This window comes from Cebidichthys violaceus, unplaced genomic scaffold (assembly GCF_023349555.1).
Source record: "Cebidichthys violaceus isolate CVI_PGR_0920_01 unplaced genomic scaffold, fCebVio1.0.p SCAF_1, whole genome shotgun sequence".
In the NCBI taxonomy this organism is placed as follows: Eukaryota; Metazoa; Chordata; class Actinopteri; order Perciformes; family Stichaeidae; genus Cebidichthys; species Cebidichthys violaceus.
In genome coordinates this window covers 2420413-2443780 of record NW_027176262.1, presented here as the reverse complement: position 1 = coordinate 2443780, position 23368 = coordinate 2420413, and the positions used below count along the sequence as shown (strand labels likewise).

General features: G+C 42.0%; 2 protein-coding genes across 2 annotated transcripts in view; both read left to right on the top strand.

Moving 5' to 3' along the window:
• Window positions 1-15971, top strand: part of LOC137869025 (endothelin-converting enzyme-like 1) — a 48690-nt gene extending 32719 nt beyond the window's left edge. Inside the window, exons 9-18 of the mRNA XM_068706117.1 lie at window positions 405-479; window positions 1778-1881; window positions 3162-3220; window positions 5921-5972; window positions 10891-10958; window positions 11524-11648; window positions 12700-12765; window positions 13428-13523; window positions 14743-14819; window positions 15207-15971. Of these exons, the coding sequence (XP_068562218.1) occupies window positions 405-479; window positions 1778-1881; window positions 3162-3220; window positions 5921-5972; window positions 10891-10958; window positions 11524-11648; window positions 12700-12765; window positions 13428-13523; window positions 14743-14819; window positions 15207-15306 (822 nt within the window). The 3' untranslated portion in view covers window positions 15307-15971. The remainder of the gene's footprint in view (window positions 1-404; window positions 480-1777; window positions 1882-3161; window positions 3221-5920; window positions 5973-10890; window positions 10959-11523; window positions 11649-12699; window positions 12766-13427; window positions 13524-14742; window positions 14820-15206) is intronic.
• Window positions 15972-19621: 3650 nt separating this feature from the next.
• The window catches only part of xaf1 (XIAP associated factor 1), a 5176-nt gene continuing 1429 nt past the window's right edge, over window positions 19622-23368 (top strand). Inside the window, exons 1-5 of the mRNA XM_068706104.1 lie at window positions 19622-19779; window positions 21944-22079; window positions 22244-22300; window positions 22858-23071; window positions 23158-23225. Of these exons, the coding sequence (XP_068562205.1) occupies window positions 19742-19779; window positions 21944-22079; window positions 22244-22300; window positions 22858-23071; window positions 23158-23225 (513 nt within the window). The 5' untranslated portion in view covers window positions 19622-19741. The remainder of the gene's footprint in view (window positions 19780-21943; window positions 22080-22243; window positions 22301-22857; window positions 23072-23157; window positions 23226-23368) is intronic.

The window sequence follows — 23368 nt, the reverse complement described above, 5'->3', positions numbered from 1 at the left end:
ATTCCTTTTTTCTTTTTTTTTTTGTTCGGGGGGGTTTGATTGATTGCTTGGTTAGATGGAAGTGTGTGATAGAATACATCAAGGGCTTGACATTGAGAAGTGGGGATCGTCTAATCCGGATCTCTCCGTGGCGCCGATTTAGGGTCTGCACTGCGAGATATCCCGTCTAATACTTTTACAATCTGAAGTTATAATCCTTTTAGAGGCCCATGCTGAATATAAAGAGCTTCCCTGTAATCCTATTACATTGAGTTTGCTTGATTAGTTGTGTGCGTGTGTGTGTGTGTGTGTGTGTGTGTGGGGTATTAGTTACCACAAGTGGATGTGGGGTGACGTTGGACCAGTTGTTTCTCCTCCACTTCCTCCATCACTCTCTTCTTCTTCTTCTTCTTCTTCTCTCCCAGCTGAAGCACATGATGGTGATGACGGGATACCCGGACTTCATGCTCAAACCTGAGCTCATAGATCAAGAATACGGGGTGAGTCACATGAGCTTCCCGTTTCCTTCCGTCCACACGCGAGCAAATTTCCATTTCCCAGCATCCCTTTCTCTGATATTATCATGCAACCTGGGTGATTGTATTCAGATGGAGCAAAGAACAATACATGATGCGCAGGGGTGAATGAACCCGAGGCACACAGCTGAGACCGCTCGAATAAATATCACACTTCAAGTATGTTGATGCAACCAGGAGGTGGATGTAGAACCTCAGCTGTCAAAAGAGGGGGTGGGGGGTGGGGGGGGCAACGGTATAAACAGATACATGTGCTGAACATCTTGGGACGAGTGGAATGAGTTTAAATGTGGGAGGGAAAGGTGAAAGGTGTAATCCCGTTTGGAAACCTGTGAAAGTGGGGGGGGGGGGTGCATCCTGGAGGAGGTGCTCAAAGTAGGGAAGGAGCATTTACTGCTGCAGTTCTGAGGTGCTTAGTGTTTTCCTTTATGCTGTTCTACAGTTTCACAGGCTCTGTGAAGACATCTGAGGTTCACTATTCTGTCCTATTCTAGTCCTGCAGTGCGTTTAGCCCCGTTAGCAGTTAGCGCTGTTAGCCAGACACGCCGCAGGACTCTGGGCCGCTAACAGCTAATTAGCAACTTACTCTTTTGCTAAGTGATAGTTCAGACTAATCTTACACAGCGTTCAGAGAACGAGAAGTTAAAGCTGATTTATTTGTCACATAACTCACTTAAGTAACGTCACTTTTAACCCAAATCACGCTCTTTTCCTAAACCTACGTTTTTTTTGTTGCCTAAACCTAACTTAATTGTTTCCAGTGATGACAGAAGTTTATTTTGAAAAGACTGCATGTACGTAATGAGCGGAAATTGACACGTGTTGGTAGGAAAACACAAGAAAAACTCTCTTGATTTATTCCCTCAGTAAACATTGTAAACCTGACTTTATGGCTTTATGGTCTCAATCTCTAGTTTCAAGTCTTCTTCAATAATATATATATATATATATATATAATATAATATCAAATTGACAAATCGTATTCGGCGTCTCTACGTCACTTCTCCACATTCCAAATATGGTAACTTCCGTTTGTCCGTTGCAAAAAAAAAAAAAAACATGACGTCGGGCGTATTCCAAGATGGCGACGGCAAATTTACGAAGTCAAGTCACGATGACTTCTATACAGTCTATGTGACAATCAAACTGAACCGAAATCATAACCTCCATAATAATAATAATAATCCTGTCAATACAAGAATGTATTGTATACATAGCAAACGGTAACGGCGCTCACAATCACATCTGTTGTTTTTTTACAGTTCGATGTGGACGAGAAGACGTATTTCAAGAACATCCTCAACAGCATCAACTTCAACATCAAGCTGTCGGTCAAGAAGATCCGGGAAGAAGTGGACAAGACGGCGTGAGTGTCACCGTCTCCTCGCGTTAATCTCACTTTACCGACGCCGCGACGCGAAGCAATTAAAGAAAGCTAATATGAAATCCAGCCTGAGCTCCTGCAGCTGAGGCCTCACGCCGGACGCCACGGTCGCGTCTCTTAATATGTTTGACACGCCTAACGCGTGTCCCCCTTCTTTTTTTTTTTTTAGGTTTGACACATTTGTTGATGCGCCTCTAAATTAAACCAACAGATACCAAAATCGACACACTCAGCTGGAGAAAATCCATTTGATTTACTTATCTACAGCGGCACAGGCTGCATGAAAAGTGCTGTGGGACATGCGGTTTCATTTTCTCAACAACAGAAAATAAACCGAACCCCTGGATCGAGTGTGTCTCCGCGACAAACGACACATTACAGTCACATTAGTATTCCGAGGTGCTCAGAACCACGGCGTCATTAGCCCACACTTGACGCCCCGAAGAGTTAAATCACACACTCCTTTCCTTTATCGCCCAAAATAAAGTGAACCTTTCATCACTCACTCTGTGTTGTCGCCGGGAAATAAAGAAAGAAAAACACTCCTCCTCTTCCTCTTCCTCTTCGTCCCGGTGTTTTGTCTCCTCTCCATCACTGCAGAGCCATCAGTCTTTCACTCCCACAACAGAACACAAGGGCATCTCACTCTCTCGGTTACATTTTGTGGGGATTTTGCAGCCAATCGATTGGTCTGGCTTTAAGTGGATTACTATAAAGGAACTGTCCGGTTGTTTTTTTTTGTATGAGGGGAGGAACTTTTGCCGTGGGACCGCACACACTGAGTATTTCTCACCGGGGGGGGGGGGGGGGGGGGGGTTTAGAGAGAAGCCCGATCCCAATGTCCATCTTTATCAGGTGACGTCAGTTACGTTCCCAAGGCTCCAGGTGCTTTTAAGTAAAGGTAATTTGCCAGGCTGATCCTCTTTGTTTACGTCTGCTGCTTCCACTAATAACCCCGTGTTTAACGTCACGTTGCTATGAATTGTGGGTAATTCCCTTGGGCAAAATTCTGCAGAACTGTGGACTTACGGAAAGTGTTTCATAAACGGCTCAACGTGTCTAAGAGAGAGAGAGAGACCTCAAACACTGAAAGACAAACAGAAGTGTTTGGGATTTTGTTCAGGTATCAGGTGTATTTTCGAGTAAATTGGTGATTTTAGAGTGTGTGTGTGTGTGTGTGTGTGTGTGTGTGTGTGTGTGTGTGTGAGTGTGAGGGATCCCATCTTTTACAACCCTGTTTGTTTGATACTGTTCTCCCCCAGGTGGCTTCTCCCCCCTCAGGCCCTTAATGCCTACTACCTCCCTAACAAGAACCAAATGGGTGAGTGCGTGACTCTTCTACTGCCACTCTGCAACCGCAACACGGACCGAGCATTAGTTACACGCAATTACACCACAGTTGACGCCTGTTTTTTTTGTTGTTGTTGTTTTGTTTTTTTCCAAACATGTCAAACATGCCATTCAGCTTAGAGGGAAATAATTTTTTTTTTAAAAAAGCGTCCACCTCCTCATATCATATTCCGTCTCATCGCTCGCTGTCTCCTCTGATCTGCACCTCACATGCTTTAATACCCCCCTGCAGGAAAAAAAACAAGCGGCAACACCACCGTCCCGAGTTTTTAACAAATCTGGCCTTGCGCTGTCACCGCCCTCCCTTCTCTCCACTTCCTCACCCTCCTCCCCCCTCGTCTTCCACCATGATCGGCCTGCTCGTCTGTGTCTGCCTGCCAGCTGGATTAAATCTCTCGCGGAAAAATCAATGGCGTGCTCGCAAGCTGATGCTAGAGGACAGGAGGAGTCGGAGAAAAACACAGTCATCAGGGCCCCCTGGGTCACTTCTTTTAACCCACACACATCATTTCACTTCACTTCAAGCAGCCACTTCAGCTCTCATCTCTGTACTCACTTTCCTACTCTTCTCGTTATTTAAATCAAATTCATTTTGCCCACTTAAGCTTTTACCTCCATCTCTTTATTACATTTCTAGAATCAGGTTCAGGTTTGAAGATAAAGAGACAAGGAGACAGATTTAATTAAAAGTAATTTTTTTTTTCAAATAAAAAAAGTGACTTATGTTAAATCCGAACTATCATCATACTTGTACGACTACATCCTAATTATTGAAATTACCAAATTAATTTAACTATTTTTTTTTAGATTATTTGATTCATCCATAAAAAATATGAACAAAGAGTCTACAGCCGCCTGCAGCTAAGAGAGGCTGTACTGCTTTGTGCTAAATTACAATGCTAACATGCTAACACCATCCTAGTTCAGCATGTCAGCATGCTAACATTTGCATATTAGCACCAGGCAAGTTTATTTGTAGAGCACATTTCAACAACAAGGTAATTCAAAGTGCTTCACATAAAACCATTAAAAACATCAAAACATAAGGCACAAGAAAAAGAGATTTAAAAACAATTAAGAACATTCATTGAAACATTAAAAACAGTCATTAAAACACTAAAAAGCAGTGTGAGAAAATAAGATACAGTAGTGAAATGCAGAAATGCAGGAAATTGATTAATATCCTTGAATCTGGTTCAATTAAAGGCAGCAAACAGAACTTTGTAAATACAAAGTACAGCTGAGGCCAATCCCCCGGGGGGGACTCGAGGTAGACTAGACCGATCCGGACATTTCACAAACTATCGTTGTCGGCAGAACTGGACTCACGATTATAATCTTAACAACTGTTGGAGACGCCAAAAGATGGCGAGACGGCATTGGCACTCCAGCCATGAATGCACAACAAACATTTTAGATATTTGTTATTTGTTAGAGAAGCCTGCTCCAACGTGATTGGTCAATACTACTTGGACTACAAACGGAAACCAGAGCGTTTCCGGTAATATAATATGCCGACAGGTTCTGCATAAGAATAGAACAATAGTGGCTTTTTATCTCAAATTCTGTCACGTGCGTTTTCTTTTTTCTTTTCTTTTTTAAATAGTATCTTTAAAGAATGACCAATATCCTTGGTTACAACTGTTCTCGCTCTAACGGTGTTAACAATTAAAAAGGAAATTCGGTAAACATTCTTCTCTAAAGGTAGTTTCCCTTTACTAATCTGTATTTTTTTGCATAACAATGCAGAATCTGTTTAAGCTTAAGCTGAGGCTGATGGGAAGTAATGCAGATAGATCCACTGGGAAAAGTCAGAGGATCACCAAAGTTCTTAAGATTCATTACAATTCATCCTGAGGGGAACATGAACGGCTGTACCAATACTTTTTGTTAAACCTTCTTGTAGATTTCACAGGAAGAGGAATCCTCTGGGGAGCATGAATGTTGAAGGAAGACTGGAAACTAGAGATTGAGACCATAAACTCATGTTTACAATGTTTACTGAGGGAATAAATCAAGAGAGAAGTAGAGTCATTTTAGACTAGACTTCTATACAACCAGAGGAGTCGCCCCCTGGTGGACACTAGAGAGAATGCAGCTTTAACACACTTCCCCTTCGTCTTCACTCAGCAGAACCGAGATTGGTTCTTGCTGGAACCAATCAATTATCAAAATGTAGATAGTAAATTATCAGTCCATTAAATAGTTCTTCACCACTACAATCTTTTGCATCTTTTGATATGAGACGCATGTTCTTATTTTGTCAAATGAATCTCAAATTAACTGTCATCCTGTGATGAGTCCAATGATAATATTCTGGATATGATCATTTTAAAGCTACTGGAAGAGGTTAAGAAGAGGTTAAGAAGTCGTTGGCGAATGCAGATTCCTCTGCATAAAGCAAGTAGTTGCTGCTGCTGCTGCTGAGGAGACTGATTTGTATTTTTGCTTTTTTTGGGCAAATTGAGAGACTTTCTGTCATTGTCCTCTGTAGCAGCTGCACTATCGCGGCTTTAAGGCATCAGTGATTTCCATTTCCTCCTAACTGTCGTTTTCCATCTAAAGGAGACTGTATCACTGTGACTTTGATTCTGAAACCAGAGTGTGTGATATTCATATGAGTTGCATCTGGACCACCTCCCTCATGTTGGTTTCTTTATCTCTTTTCCAGTCTTTCCTGCCGGCATCCTCCAGCCCACTCTCTATAACCCTGAGTTCCCACAGTAAGTAGTGTCTGCTTCGGTCCTATAGGGAGGCGCCAGCATCACCGCGGCCAACAACACCAACAACAACAACAACACAGGTCATTAACGGCTACGTTAGTCTGGCAAAGCTCTGCCTTCCCCCGAAGTCCCAAACAAACCAATTTAACTACCCACCAAGAGCTCAATTACTGAACGAGGTGCCGCTAATGGAACAGGTGTCACTGAGAGGTCCGCCTCCCTAAATCTGAGTCCGTCGAGTAATTTGATGGCGCATGAAAGTAGATAGCCCCCCCCCCCCCGTCTGACTCGATCGCTTCTATTTATCTCATTGAGCTCTTTGTGATGAGGAATTTGTGAATTAGAGTCACGGCGTTATTAGACGGAACTTTAATCAGAGCACAAAAAGACCCCCCCCCACCATTCAGAAGTACATTTAGAAAAAGGTGTGACAGATATAGAGGTATTTCATGGCCGATAATATGTTTTACAAATATATATATACAGCTGCTGAAAGGCGATGCGGCGCTTTGTGATGCGTGAAATCTTTAAAACTCTATCATCATTACGTCAAACAAGGACCGAGTATTTTCCCCCAACAGTTCTACTCTCGTCACGGTGGAAAAGCTTTTGAAGTAACGTTTAAATCATTACGCCATTAAGCACTGAAAACTTCAAAAGTAGCCCACCAGGGCTGAAATGTGTTAATACTAGTGTTGATAACAACACCAACAACTACACCTAATATAGAAGCAAATAACTGCCATGATTATTTGAATTTCATCAACGACTAAATGCACAATTTTGAAATGTAATCACCGGAGATATGGCCTCGAGTCACACGACTGACTCGAGTCACACCACTGACTCGAGACACGAATTTCATGACATAAGACTCTACTTGAAAAAAGCAAAACAAGCTTTAACACCAACGACTCTGCGTAGATGTACGCTTTTAGACTTGAAAACACTTGATATCTTCTCCCGAGCCTTAAGATTTATAGTTATCTTTGAAGTAACTTCAACGTTTTTCATTCCCAACAAGACGACGCTTAACTCCTTCAGATGTACTTGACCATGAAAAACTTGTGTTGCGTCACTGAACACTAGTTGGGAAAAAATATTATACGAAAGATGATTTTGTGCGAGTACACCGACTAAGAAGGGCTCAACTAAAAACTAATTGTAGTATTATGACTTGTTTAAGACTGGAAACAAGTTGGGATTTGACTTTGGACTTGAGCAAAAAGACTTGAGAGTTGCAAAACAATGACTTTGTTAATCACTACCGCATACTTAATGTTGAAATTTTATTTTTAATTTAGGTTGTTGCAGTGAAATGTCACTGCGATCCAGGCTTCATTGCTTATCTTTGGTACCCTGGAAGGAGTCTGAATTTGATCTGGCGCATTTAAGCAAGCGGATATTTTGACTCAACTTTAATTTTTACATCTGAATTGAACCAAAAGAAACTTGAATATAGGTTTTGAATACTGAGAACTTAAATCCTCCATTTGAACTTGTGAACACAAAAATAAAAACGGTATGTATACCTGAACAAAGTTTTTGAAATTGCACAACTTGAAACTGACTTTTTTCGACCAGAATCCCGACCACGTGAATTCAGACAGATGGTTTTCAAAGTAAAATATTTCAGTGCATCAGTGTTAATAATAATAATAATAATACTTTAATTTTATATGGTGCTTTTCTAAGTGCCCAAAGACGCTTTACATAGGGCAGAGCCAAAGAACAAACAAAACAAAACAGTGTTGGTGTTTAAATCTCAACATTAAGTAATCTGCTGTGATTAAATTCCAAAATTAGGTATAATGGCAATTACTTGCTTCCATACTTCACTTTGAGAAATATAAACAAACAAAAAAAAGGTTTCATTAAGCAAAAGAGGTCAAACTTCTCAAGTGTTTTCTTACAAATTACAAGTCTGACCAGACATCTAATACTTGCTCTAAGTAATTTACACATTTAACATTTAATTTCAGTCTGGACCAAAAAAGGTATTGAGGTTTGATACAAACTCCATCTGAAAAACAATCACTGTATTTCTACCTTTCTCTAACGCTTCAAAGGTTGTTTTACTCCATAATTTATAAACTGTGTATATATACTTTTATAAATTATACTGTTGTAAATTATTAATTATGACTCCTGACCATCTATCAAAGTCAAACCATGAATGTATTATTTGACTTCCTGTGTGTAAAACAATCCATTGACTACTTTTATTATTAACATGGGTATGCTGCTGTTTTGAAAAAGGTTCCCATGGTTATTACATGAAAAAAAAATTAAGCAGAGAATTTGCGAAGATGGACATTGAACACTCCAACAAAAACGGATTGTTTTCAGTGATGAATTACCTGTCACAAGTAAAATTAAACTCTCTGCACGCTGATTTTCATACAATGCTGGCATGAACTCAAACCAAACGGCTGCCTGGAAGGTATAAAAGTAATCTACAACATTCTCTTGGCGTGGTTTAGAAAATGGCCAGTTAGAAACCAAAGCACCGCAGCTCTGAGGAATGAGCAGGCGAACAACTACCTTCTTTTTTTTTTCTCCACATACCCTTTGTTAACCAAAGCTCCTCACTGAGGGGCAAACCTACTGCTGCCAGTATTGAGTATTATTCAAAGCCAGTAAATACAACGGTCCAAATTGCTGCACCTCCTGTATTCATACCAACTCCCCCAAGTAGCCACACACACACACACACACACACACACACACACACACACACACACACACTCACTCTTCAATTAGCAGTTTAACAATAGCTAACACTTCTATGTCTTCATTAGAGGTGATCACCACCACTACTTGTACTACCTGCTGCCACACATGCTAATCAATATGAATTAATCATATGGTAAAGTGTATGTGTGTGTGTGGGCAAGTCTTGTAGATGTTAAAGATACATTGTGGGGACCGGCGGTTTTTGGGGTACGAACGGGGACAAATTGCTCGTCCCCATTAAAAAAAAAATCATTAAATTTTAGGGTGAAGAGTCGGTCTCAGGTTAAGATGAGGGTAAGGGTTAAGATTAGGCTGGTAGCGGTTATGGTCATGGTAAGTCTCCGGGAAATGAAATGTCCCCAAAAGTCATGAAAACATGACTGTGTGTGTGTGTGTACCTGTCTCCTTGAAGTTATTACTGCAGTAGCCCTAACCTCCCATAAACTCTCTCACTCCCACACACACACACACACACACACACACACACACACACACCTCTCCACCTCCACCACCACGAGTATAATGAAGCTTCAATCAGCCAGTTAGTTTAGCAGGGGAGTCAGGCCCGGTGTGAGGCAGCGTATCGACTAGCTGTCAGAAAGTCATTTTCAGATGTAGCCATGTGAATAGCCCCGAGTCTGCCCTTTCATCCTTCTCTATATCTGCATGTGGCGCGAAAGACAGCACTCGAGCTTCGGCCCAGGGTCAAGGAGAGGTTGAGCGACCCGCTGCTTTTTGGAAGCATCGGGGACACAAGCAGCTTGCGGGGACGTGTTATGGGGGTGTTGCGTTTTGTTTTCAACGACTTGGGAAATTAAGATTTATGCTCACACTGCAGCCGGAAAGGTCCCAATGCGGATTTTCCCTCACATGTAAAACAGATGTTTTCTAATCAGTGTGAGCAGGAAAAAAAAATGTGGCATTGAGCTTTTTTTTTTTTTTTTTTTTTTTTTTTTAGTTTATTCAATACCAATCTGAGCCACATGGACCTGAAATTAGATCCCGAGTGCAACTTGCATTTTAACTGGCTCGGCTGAGCAGAATTAGCAATGAGGACAACGGGACAAAACGAGGGAAGAAAGCCACAGAGCTGTCTGTGATGAGACGACTGAAATCAGTCAAACGGCATATTGCTTTGTTCTCCAGTAAGTGGATGAGCACAGATCTACTTTTGGGCATCTGTCAAGCAAGTAACGTTAAACCATATGTTTCTACATTAGAACAAATGCGAATATCTCCAATTTCATGATAAGCGACGGCCTCTAAAGCGGTGTACAACGTGCATGAGTTTCGAATCTTTGATTTCTCTCAGAAAGACCCACATCAATGCCACGCTTCTGTCAGGAGATGCTTAGCTTACCTTAGCTTAGCATAAAGGATGGGGAAAACATGCTAGCCTGGCTCTGTCCAAAGGAAACAAAATCCACCTAAAAGCAACTATAAAGCGCAGTAATTAACATGTTATATCTCGTTTGTTTACTTTATACAAAAACCAAGAGCCAGGCTAGCGCTTTCCCAAGTTTCCAGTGTTTTATGGTAAGCTAACTGCTTCTTGGATCTAGCTTCATATTCAACAGACCTTTTTCCTTTTCCGATGTGAGGTTCCAAAAACGGATTGTAAAGTCCTCCGAGGCAAATTTGTGATATGTGATATTTGGCTATACATATACAATTTTATTGAAAGTAAAGCGTAGTGTTGTTTTATAACGAAACTAAGTACCTTTTGCTGAACATTGGCCACTGTGGCAATTGCAGATTAATTGTAGAAATGTAAATATAGCATAACCGTAGCACAACTAGAGAAGAGTCACCCAGTCAGCAAACTGAGTCAATGTCAGAAAACTTTTTAGATTTTGCTTTGTAACAATACAATTAGCTAATTAACATAGTGCGTGGTTATGAATCCATGGAAGCATTGAGGCCTGGCCAATCCTAGCGCTCGAATGCTGCACAGGGCGGGTCTTGCCAAGAAGAGCAGTGGGATTAATACCAACGTGGTCAGACCGGTCCAGTCCAGTCCAGACCGAGTGCGACTGTAGCACCTTGATCAAGGGTGATTTTCTTTCAAAATGGCATCGTCTTGCTATCAACAATACAAGGACTTTTCAAAGCACCTTTACTGTAGATACCTAGAAAGCTTTAGTTTTGTGTAATGGTCCACATTTCTCTTCCCTGCTGCCAGGTCTCTGAACTACGGAGGAATAGGAGCGATCATTGGCCATGAGCTAACGCATGGATATGATGACTGGGGTAAGAATTTACAACCTCTTCGCCTATAATCCATCACAACAACGCCCCATACGCCCCATGCTTTCACCCATTTCGAGTCCTCCCTCTATTCCACAGAAGCAGCAAAGGGTCCCCTGATGATTTGTGTAATTCTTTAGGATCTACCCTTAAAAAAAAAGACTATTTTGAGCCACAATCTCTGACTTTCATTTCCAGTCAAAAGTGCTGCCCTTTCAGACACTTCAGAAGACTTTTAAATATGTCTGCCCACTGGAATATCTTTGCCAAAGAAGCTGGTAGTTCACACACCTACCAGTCAAACGGTTATTTTACTTTTATTTTGCTGGAAAAGTTCTTGAACTGAATACATCAGCCAAGGTTATCCAGACAACGTTTTTGCCTCCTAATGGTTTGACTCCCGCAGCAACGACGACAAAAAGAAGGGCTTCAAAGATGCCGTGCTGGGCAGCTTTTTTGGACTGTGAAGGAAAGTTGCAGGTTGTGTTGTCTCCACGCTAACACTGCCCCCCCCCCCTCCTTGCCCTTTTGCCTTTCATCTTAGTGATGCAATGGTTCATGTCCCCAGGGGGCCAGTATGACCGCCACGGCAATCTCAAACAGTGGTGGACAGAGGAGTCCTACAGGAAGTTCCAGAAGAAGGCCGAATGCATCGTCAAGCTCTACGATAACTTCACCGTTTACAACCAGAGGGTTGGTCTACACACACACACACACACGCACACACACACACACACTGCACAAACAATCATTTCATAGATGGGTCAGCTGATATTTATGTTTAAAACCATGTATCAGCAAGTCTGTGTCCGTCTCTAATGTGATGCAGCTTGATTTATTGTTCTTGCTGATTACATCATCTGTGGAAGACTTTTGCAATATGTGCAGATTACAAATAGCTACGCTTGATTACGTGGATGTTCCCTTAAAGGAGCACTTCGCCAATTTCGTCTTCCTTCATTTTTATAGTGGTCAACAACATGTCGATGATGTCACAGTGATGTCATCGGGGTTATCTCGGATTGCGCTTCACGATGTGTGACGGAGAACCCCGACCCTATAACATAATATAGGGTCTCGGCTATCTCGGCTTCTGCTGCTTCAATTTTGACCATTCCGGTTTCAAACAAAGCTTTAAAGAAGTACAAATCTAAATTTGCGGGAGAGCCACCCTTGTAAAAACACTAAATGTTGTATTTTCTATTTTTATTTGAATGGTCAAATGTAAAGTATTGGCTTGACATTTTGTAAAATACGCTTGTTCACTTTCTGAGAGTTAGACGAGTAGATTGATACCACTCTCTGATGGTAAATATGAAGCTAAAACCAGCAGGCTAGTAGCTTAGCTAGCTTAGCTTAGCATAAAAACTGGAAGCGGTGAAAACAGATAGGCTGCGTTGTCCGGGGACTTAACTTGTAACTCTTTGGTTTTTGTGCAGACTAAGCTAACAGGCTAGCTGTTTCCAGTTTTTATGCTAAGCTAAAGTGACAGTCTCCCGACTCCAGCTTCATATTTAGCGAACAAACAACAGAGATGAACAAAAAAAATTATGATGTCTCTAACTCTTGGTAGGAAGCAAATTTCCTAAAAATGTAGAACCTTTCTTAAAATGTCTTTTCATCACACCCTAGATCCAGGTTTGAAGTACATCCTTGAAGTACATGTACATACTAGCACAGAAGTATAGGGGCAGAGACTTTAAGACCTTTCGGCGTTTCAGAAGTTTCCTTTCTGTGTGTCTAGGTGAACGGTCGTCTGACGCTGGGGGAGAACATAGCAGACATGGGAGGGCTCAAACTGTCGTACTACGTAAGTAATATTGGAAGCCATCAATGGACAAACACTGTGGCTGCATGGCTTCACAAACTGTGTCAGTAGCACCTGAAAATATGTCTTTAGTCTTCATAAACTACTTTTCTTCATTTAGTATGAAAAAGGATAAATCCCTTGTTTTCTGTGTATTTGACTGGACAGTAAAGGATCTGTGATTCTACATGATTCAGTTCTATATTGAGCGGGTCAGGGGTCTATTTTGAAGTTAGAAAGGTTCTTTTTTTTTTGCATGCAGAAACAAAAGTGCAAAGGGATGAGTGGATGCTTCTAAATAAATCATAATATCAAAACGCAGCAATAGTGTCATAACGCCTGTTCATATGAATCCAGCCCAATATCATGTTCAGTTTGTGAAATAGTCAAACAAACTGGACTTTCAGCCAGAAGACCGGTCTTTGACACCGTGTTGTGGTTTCTTCATAGTGGTTTTGTTGTTTAAACAAAACTGTTTGCGGTTTTGTTGCTGAAAAATAACTGTCCGTTTTATTTTATGAAACTTTATTTTATAACTGATTAAGGCCAACCATGATGTTTGTGGTTATAATGAAGTTATGTGCTCTCTCTCTCTCTCTCTCTCTCTCTCTCTCTCTCTCTCTCTCTCTCTCTCTCTCTCTCTCTCTCTCTCTCTCTCTCTCCAGGCGTATCAGAAGTGGGTGAGGGAACATGGACCTGAGAGGCCGCTGCCTGGGCTCAAATACACACACGAACAGCTGGTCTTCATTGCCTTTGCACAGGTACAGAAGCCTCCCGGTGGTTGTTTTACGCTATCGTCTTTCATTACATTTACATGTTGAATCATTTTAGCTGCCGCTCTCCGCCGGAGCGCCGGCTCACAGGGAGCAGGTAGGAGTTATGTATTATCCCAGCATTAGCTGATGGATGCGTTAACCGTTGGACGGATCGCAGAAAAACGCAGCGTTGATGACGGCGCAGTGGCTCCAAGCACCAGACCACCCCTGCTCCTTGTAACTATTACCACTATCATTGAAACGCAGTGGTTTCATTGAAATTCATGGCTTAATGTAACAGAAAATCTAGACACACTTTTTAATGCAATTTGCAGTGTTTTTAGCTTTCAACTTTAAAACTCTTGCCACGGGGAAGTGATGTGAAAACCATGTACAGCATACGTGCAAACATCCATATAAAATATATTGTATTACATTAAAACAACACTAATTAATCAATGCATTTGTAGCATTTAACTGTCGCAGCTGTTCGAGGTGGAGCTAGTTATGTAGTTTCGTCCAGAGGTTGCCAAACTAGGGGCTGGCTCCTTCAAGTTCTGCACAATATATTTTCTTTAATCTTTGCTTTTTATGAGATATTGGATCATTTTACTTCTTTGCGACTTAAACAGCTATTTATTAATGAAATCCATGTAATCATGAACCAGGAGGTCTAAAGACCGCGGTAGGAGACCATCAGGAGACCATCAACATAAAGTCAACGTTGATTTATTTGTCAAGCAACTTCCTTAACTTAAGTATTGCCACTTCTGTAGTTGGTTTAACCCAAACCGCAATCTTTTGCTAAACCTAACTAAGTAGTTTCCTGTGAAGACAGATGTTTATTTTGAAACGACTGGAAACACACTGGAGGTTTAGAGGAGGAAATCAGTCTTTGGTGGAACTGCTAACAACAAGTGGTTGACAAAAAGTTTTGTTAAACACTGGTTTGATCTTGAAACAACGAATTTTATAAGCTCAGTTTCATCAGAAAAGTAACTAGTAGGCCAGACTAAAGCTCTTAAAACAACTGCAGTGTATTAAATGAAGTATAATATTTCCCTCTGAGATGAAGTAGAAGAACATGTGAAAAGTAAAAGTACAAGTACCTCATAATTGAGTAAACGCACCTCGTTACTTGCCACCGCTGGGAGCCAGACCGTCCCCCGCTTTGGCCCAGCTGTGTCCGGGTCGGGTCACTGTTGTGTTGTTGTCGTACTTCCAGAACTGGTGCATGAAGAGGAGATCTCAGTCCATCTACCTGCAGCTGCTGACTGACAAACATGCGCCGGAGCACTACAGGTACAGTTTACCCACTCACAGATATGGAGACGTTTAAAACATGTACGATCACATTTCTGCGATTGTTAAATTTTAGTTTTAAGTAAACAATTGACTTTTCTGATGCTGATTAAACTAGTTTACTGACATTTCTATTGTTCAACATTTAACTAACTTGAGAGAGAAAATTAAAACTACCATGATGCATGAAAAGAAAACCAAAAAAAACTATATTTAACAATAAAAAGACATGTCTCCGATAGATCTAAATAAGATGTGTATGGCTGTAATGTTAAAGAAAAGCCTGAACTTTTGCACTTAAGCTGCATCGTGACTGCAGATGTTTCACGATCTCAACATTGCTGGACGTCCCCCCCGTGTCCCCCCCCCCCCCCCCTCCCTCTGCAGGGTGATCGGCAGCGTTTCCCAGTTTGATGAGTTTTCCCGTGTTTTCCACTGTCCGAAGAGCTCCCCGATGAACCCCGCGGACAAATGCTCCGTGTGGTGACCTCCCTCCCTCCCTCCCTCCCTCCATCATCACGATCATCGGAGCCGTCAGGATGACACAGAAAGCCTCTTCTTGCCTATAACATTATCAGAACACTCGTTCTCAATTAGGAAGCCTATACAACCGTTTGTCTGTACTAACCAATCTAAAGCATGGGTCACATGACCACTGATCATGTGCATATATATCATTTGATTATATATATATTTTTCTATGTTTAAATTTACTTTCAAATCATCTATTTTTGTATTTTAGCAGATATATCTCACGTGCATAGGATTCATAAGCTACTCGTTTCTTTTTGATTAAGCGACATGTTTCCTCAGTTTCTCTTCTTTGTAGCTTAAACAACTTAAACGTATCGGACACTAACAGATCGGCAGCAAACCAGTGATTTCAGTCCCCGGCAGGTTTTAGGAGACCCCCCCCCGTCTGCCGAAATGCTGTTGTCCTTTCCCTTTCGCCTATTGGAGGGTTTTTGATTTGTGTCGCGCCGCTGCCCTCTGGTGGCCGCAGAGAGCGACGACCCACCACCGCTCAGCCATCACCACCGATGTATCGTTTTGCCTGCATTTGGTCTCTCTTGTTGCTGTTGAGTGTTTGTACGGTTTATAAAGATTTGTCCAACTTTTCTAAGAAACTAAAAAAAAAAAAAAATAGAACGGTGAATGTTTTTTTTTCTCAGGATTTGTAGCAAAGTGCGACGTCAACCGGAGGATCTTCTGCGTCTCTTATCTACATTCAACACTTCAGCCCTGAAGTACAATCACAAAGGAGACGCGCTCACCAAACATCGGACGATTTAAAAAAAGAGGAAATTTAAGAACAATTTCTACTGCAGACAGAAGAGGCTCTGCTAAGTTAACTCGCCAAATAACAACGTAAGAGAGAAGATGGAGAATCATACATTTCTACGCAGTGTTATTTAAAAAAAAAAAAAAAAAAAAATTACTTTTGTATAAATAATCTGTTGGCACAAAAAAAACCAACTAAGAATATTTGTACAGTGGAGAAATATATCAGATGTTATGGTTGTACAGTTTGTTTTTGATGAGAGTGCATGTTTCATTATTACATCTGGATCGATATAGATGGAGGACACACACACACACACACACACACACACACACACACACACACACACACACACACACACACACACACACACACACACACACACACACACGCACACACACGTCTGACTCTATAGCTGCTATTTCACACATGGCTGCTATCTCTTTCTTGTTCTGTTGGTCATCGTTTAACGTTTGAATAAACACAAAGGATCACTGTGTGTCGCTGCTTTCGTCTGTGTGAGGTGCGTTGTTTTGTTATCGGTGTGATGATTGTGTGGTCAGCTGTGGGTCTCTTCTCTCTCTCTCTTGGTCTCCCAGCGTTGGATGGTACTGGTCCTCCTCCTCCTCTCCCAGTCCGCCTCACGTTTCCATGGACAGTGGGACTCAGAACAACACATTTACGATGCAACAAGCTGTGCAAACCGGAGGGGCGGCTCATAAAGATCACCAGTTAAATCAGTTACAATCAGTCTGCCAGATGAAGCCCTGGTCCTGTCTGGAGGTGCACTGTGAACAGGGAGCAGCCTCCAGCATGGGCTGTTTGAAGAGCACACCATTTCAGGACATATGTGTTTTCAAATGTGTTCAACTTAAAACAAAGCTAATGCACGATGCTGGCCAATGACAGAGGCCTCAGAGTAGTGTTTATCACTGAAGTCATTTGGTGGCGATTCTGGTGCCCCCTGTGGACTAAAGTGGGAGTGTTTCTGAGCACCAGAGTCCCTTTAGAAAACCTCTCATTCTACTGCAGCAGAGTCTGGCAGTCTGAACCCTCTCAGTCCTGGTTCTGGTTCTCCCGTTGCCTCCCTTCCCTCCAGCGGGTCTCCAGCAATATGTCCTGGGTCTCCAGCAGAGAGGAGAAGCTCTGCTCCTGGAGGAGGAGAAGGAGGAGGAGGAGGAGGAGGAGGAGACGGTGCTGAGCTCTCCTCCTCCCTCCGGAGCTCCGACTGCAGGTCCAAGACTGCAGATGAAGCCGGATCTGGGTCTGTCCACGGTGGACCAGGTCTCTGCTGGAGGATCTGGGTCTGTCCACAGTGGACCAGGTCTCTGCTGGAGGATCTGGGTCTGTCCACGGTGGACCAGGTCTCTGCTGGAGGATCTGGTTCTGTTTACAAAGTGCTTTGACGGACAATGCAGTAAAAGCAAGGCAATAATAACAATAACAGAAAGCTCAGTGAGACGGTCGATACGATAAAAATAAACTAAAATAATTTAGTAAAATCAACAAATAAAAATAAATCAGAAAAGCGACGACATCACATAAAATCCAGTCTGTGACAGTAATTCACTGTAATTTAAATTTAATAAAATAAATCTTTTGCTGCCATCTGGTACCTCAGAGTTCTCGATGCAGCGTCTTGCTTTGCGGCGAGCCCCACACACACACACACACACACACACACACACACACACACACACACACACACACAGGCATCAGCCGATGCAACACACTATAGATGCAATTATCCGTGCAGTTATCCAGGGCAATAAGTGAGAGTAATAAACAGTATATCTGTACATTGCTGTATTATTTTAGTTTTATTTGTGACTTTTTCTTGGTAAATAAAGTTCTCATCTTTTAAAATGACTGTAAGTCTGTATATCAGTAGAAGTGAAGCTTCACTTCTTCACTACCTTCATTCTGGAGTCCTCCAGGTCTTTCCTCCTGTGCTCTGGTGCTCAGCTCCCCCCGCAGCCTCTCAATGGTTCGCTCCAACGGTTCCCTGTGAGTGGCGTCTGTCTCTTGTGGAAGTTCCCCTTTGAGCTTCTCTCTGAATAAAGACACATTTTAACATCCAATAAAATCTACTTACAAAAACTTAAAAGTTAGTTGTTTTTTTCAAAGTGTGATCACGATCACGATCACCAGAATCTCAGACTTCATTAGATTATGACACCAAGGAGACGTCAAAAACAGATTCATATCAAAGATAAGAGGCCGGCTTTGATTTTTAATAAAGGACGAACATCAAATATCAGAGTGAGACTTTGTAAACCAATACAAGTGTCTAGAAGCGCTGTCACTCTTTTGATGTTGCTTGCTTTCTTTCTTTCTTTCTTTCTTTCTTTCTTTCTTTCTTTCTTTCTTCTCACAGGAACACGCGTCTCATTGGTTGTTTTAAAAATAACATAACTTGTGTTCATTGTTGGTCTGCGTTATGTGTCCAGCAATAAGAACTTACTTAATCTCTTTGGGGTCAAAATAAATAAAATGCAAAAACATGAACGATCAACTGCAAAGCAAAACATAGAAACATGTGACAAAGACCAAAAATGTGAACTATAAAGAATTATTTACTTTTCTCCAGATGTGAATGTTTGGCTGCTGAGGAGATTAAGATTTGTTTTTATGACATATTATACATATTTTTGTACTATTTTAGTTGTATTTGATAGTAGAACACGCAGCTGTAGTTCATCACGTGACCCAGCAGCACAGACAGCTGATTAGGAACGTGAAGAACTGTCATGATGAAGCAGCGCCATCTGCTGGTCAAACAAAACAACAACTCAAACTATTTAAAGCTGAGATTTTAAAAAAAGAATATAAATATCACTGACATATCCTGATACATACCAACACAAGAGAATATTTCTATTAAAATACACGTGTATATATATATATATATATATATATATATAGAAGTTATGGAGGATTTTAAATTTTTAAACTGTTCTTTAGAAAACAAAACGCAACCTGGCGAATCACTTGTTTGGATTTTGAGTTTTTGCTAATCATAAATATTAATACTGATACTAATATTAATATTAATATCACTGCAAACTACAGCATCCACAATGAGTTCAGTATGTTTTTATTATAACCTTGCAGGACTTGTATTAAACTGAGTTAATTTATGTTATATTAATAAATCGTACAACTGATTAAACCGACTCAGCAGCAGAAACATCTAAAAGTGTCACATCCTTAACAGGACGTGACTTTGCATCTTCATCATCTGACCTCATGGCAGCTCAGAAGTATTTAATTATGTAAATATATGAATACATCACGAGCTTCCTCTCACGTCTTCTAGGGGTTATAACATATGTAATCAGGTTGAAACATAAGGTCAGAGGATTATTTGCATTAACACGTGTTTACCAGAGTGGAATAATCGTTTTTTAAAGACTTAACGTATTTACAGAGTGAGATTTCTCTGCTTTTTATTTGCGCCACCTTGTGTCAGGTGGCGCTAAATAAAATGAACATGGCGTGACGGAGCAGAAGGATTTCACTTTCTGTTTCAGTGAACTGAGACTGAACATCGAGTCAGAGGGTCGATCCTCTGTCTGTCTGTCTGTCTGTCTGTCTGTCTGTCTTCACGCGGATCTTTATTTCCAGCGTTTATTTCCAGATGGAGGACAAACAGGCGACGCGCATCTGCGGCACGTGGTGAGAGTTTAATTAAACTACATCTGAAAGTCGTTTAAAGTTTCAGCTGGTTGGACACAAATCCATCAAGTGTAGAGCGCGTGGGGCGTGAACCATCGGGGATCTCTGACCCGTTGGTTGCTGTTAAAGTTCCGCCTAAGGTAATATGAAGTTATAAGTGTTTTAATTAAGGTAGCTTCTCCACGTGTGGCTCTTTAACTGGGAGGTCAGACGACTGCTGAAGACGATATGAAGTCACTTTCACTTTCTATATTTAGGGTTAGGGGGTTTTCAAAACAGGACAGATGAACACAGTTCAGAGGGATTACGTGAACAAAACGGTTCAGTTTCATGATTTCAAGAAGAAACTTTTGAAGTTTTCAGTGCTTAATGGCGTAATGATTTAAACGTTACTTCAAAAGCTTTTCCACCGTGACGAGAGTAGAACTGTTGGGGGAAAATACTCGGTCCTTGTTTGACGTAATGATGATAGACTTTTAAAGATTTCACGCATCACAAAGCGCCGCATCGCCTTTCAGCAGCTGTATATATATATTTGTAAAACATATTATCGGCCATGAAATACCTCTATATCTGTCACACCTTTTTCTAAATGTACTTCTGAATGGTGGGGGGGGGTCTTTTTGTGCTCTGATTAAAGTTCCGTCTAATAACGCCGTGACTCTAATTCACAAATTCCTCATCACAAAGAGCTCAATGAGATAAATAGAAGCGATCGAGTCAGACGGGGGGGGGGGGGCTATCTACTTTCATGCGCCATCAAATTACTCGACGGACTCAGATTTAGGGAGGCGGACCTCTCAGTGACACCTGTTCCATTAGCGGCACCTCGTTCAGTAATTGAGCTCTTGGTGGGTAGTTAAATTGGTTTGTTTGGGACTTCGGGGGAAGGCAGAGCTTTGCCAGACTAACGTAGCCGTTAATGACCTGTGTTGTTGTTGTTGTTGGTGTTGTTGGCCGCGGTGATGCTGGCGCCTCCCTATAGGACCGAAGCAGACACTACTTACTGTGGGAACTCAGGGTTATAGAGAGTGGGCTGGAGGATGCCGGCAGGAAAGACTGGAAAAGAGATAAAGAAACCAACATGAGGGAGGTGGTCCAGATGCAACTCATATGAATATCACACACTCTGGTTTCAGAATCAAAGTCACAGTGATACAGTCTCCTTTAGATGGAAAACGACAGTTAGGAGGAAATGGAAATCACTGATGCCTTAAAGCCGCGATAGTGCAGCTGCTACAGAGGACAATGACAGAAAGTCTCTCAATTTGCCCAAAAAAAGCAAAAATACAAATCAGTCTCCTCAGCAGCAGCAGCAGCAGCAGCAGCAGCAACTACTTGCTTCATGCAGAGGAATCTGCATTCGCCAACGACTTCTTAACCTCTTCTTAACCTCTTCCAGTAGCTTTAAAATGATCATATCCAGAATATTATCATTGGACTCATCACAGGATGACAGTTCATTTAAGATTCATTTGACAAAATAAGAACATGCGTCTCATATCAAAAGACATTGATTGGTTCCAGGAAGGCGGCAACCTCCGGTTCTGCCGAGTGAAGATGAAGTTTTTGAAGCCTTGAGTTCAGCATTTTGGCCGTCGCCATCTTGGTTTTTTGCAACCAGTGAACAGGAAGTGACCATATCTGGACTGAGGAGGAGTGATGTAGAAACCTGTCAATCAGCATGTAGCCCCGCCCTAAAGCATCCCCTGCTTTATGGTCTGTTTGACTTCTATGATTTCTGCCTAGTGAAGCCAAAGCTTCATGTGTTAAAGCTGCATTCTCTCTAGTGTCCACCAGGGGGCGACTCCTCTGGTTGTATAGAAGTCTAGTCTAAAATGACTCTACTTCTCTCTTGATTTATTCCCTCAGTAAACATTGTAAACATGAGTTTATGGTCTCAATCTCTAGTTTACAGTCTTCTTCAATACAGCATGATGTTCATTTAGTACATTATGCTCCATTTAGAGTCAAACAGACCATAAAGCAGGGGACGCTTTAGGGGCGGGGCTACACTGTGATTGACAGGTCTCTACCAGAGACATGTACGGCGTCTCTACGTCACTTCCTGTTCATCAATATGTTATACTAAAGGAATAATCTCTCTCTCTCTCTCTCTCTCTCTCTCTCTCTCTCTCTCTCTCTCTCTCTCTCTCTCTCTCAGCCACAAAGACGTCGCCGAGGCAAACTTCGCTCTGCATGAAACTCACTGCAGACGCTTCCTGTGTCTCTGTCCCGACTGCGATGAACCAGTTCCCAGAGACCAACTGGACCAACACAGGGAGGAGCAGCACACCGAGGTACACACACACACACACACACACACACACACACACACACACACACACACACACACACACACACACACACACACACACACACACACACACACACACACACACACACACACACACACGAGAGATGGTGTATTCTCTACAGGTTTAAAATCTCTGTTTGTCTGCAGGTGAGATGCTCCAAGTGTTACCTGAAGATGGAACGTCGTCACGTCCTGGATCACGAGGTGAGTGAAGCGGTTCTGTTGGTGTTGTTTTCCTGGACATAAAGGTATTGGGGAAGTATAGTAGTCCCGCCCCCTTTCTGGTGGACCACCACGGGACTTTATTTTGGAAAAAACATGTCCCGTAGTCAACAACGAGAGACAAATAACGTTTCGATCCTTGTTTGAATTGTGCCATAAATTCAACATTATGATGTCTGCCAATTTGCCAACCGGGACTAACCAGGGTGGGACTTTGCCTCTCTATATGAAAACACCTCTAATGATCTTGTTGCATTATGGGAAATGTAGGATCCATTTGTTTGTGGAGCTTGTGGACGAGAAGACAGGATATTTAGGGTGCCGTTCCTTTTTAACCATACTTTAAAAAATAAGGATTTTACTTTCTGGATATAAAAACTATGTTGTTCATCATTTCATTTCCACTCTAACGCCAAAGAAACCCAGAATATGCAACTATTCGGTTTTACCCAATAACTTCCTCAAGGTGGGCTAAAGAGCAGCGCTGTGCGTCTGATATCAGATCAGTAGTAAAGGGTTTAATATCTCTGCCCTCTCAGTCCGATGAGTGTGAGGAGCGTCTGCAGAGCTGTCCGTTTTGCGAGCTGGAGCTGCCGTCTAAAGATCTGGACGAACACCGTCTGGCCTGCGGGAGTCGCACCGAGCTCTGCCGGGACTGCAGCCGCTACGTCACCCTGAAGGACCTGCCCGGCCACGGCGCCGCCTGCTCGGGTCCTCCGCCAGCCGCCAGCAAAGTAGTGCCACCGAACAAGAGTAAGGAGATGTTGGAATACTAAACACAGCTATCGCCGTTTCTGTTCTCTTGAAACCACCACCATGTCTCGTTTTCTTTTTCACAGCAAGAACAACGGTGAGTTGTAGCAGATGTATGGCATCTTTTCCAGCAGAGGAAATAGAAGACCACAAGGTAAACGGCGTACATATTATGGGAAGCTAAATGTGGAGCACGATGACGATTGGTTTTTGCCACAGACTGTATATAAGAAGTGGACGTAGTCATCGTGACGTCACCCATTGGTTTGGTTTGGCCTCGAGTTCGACCATTTCACC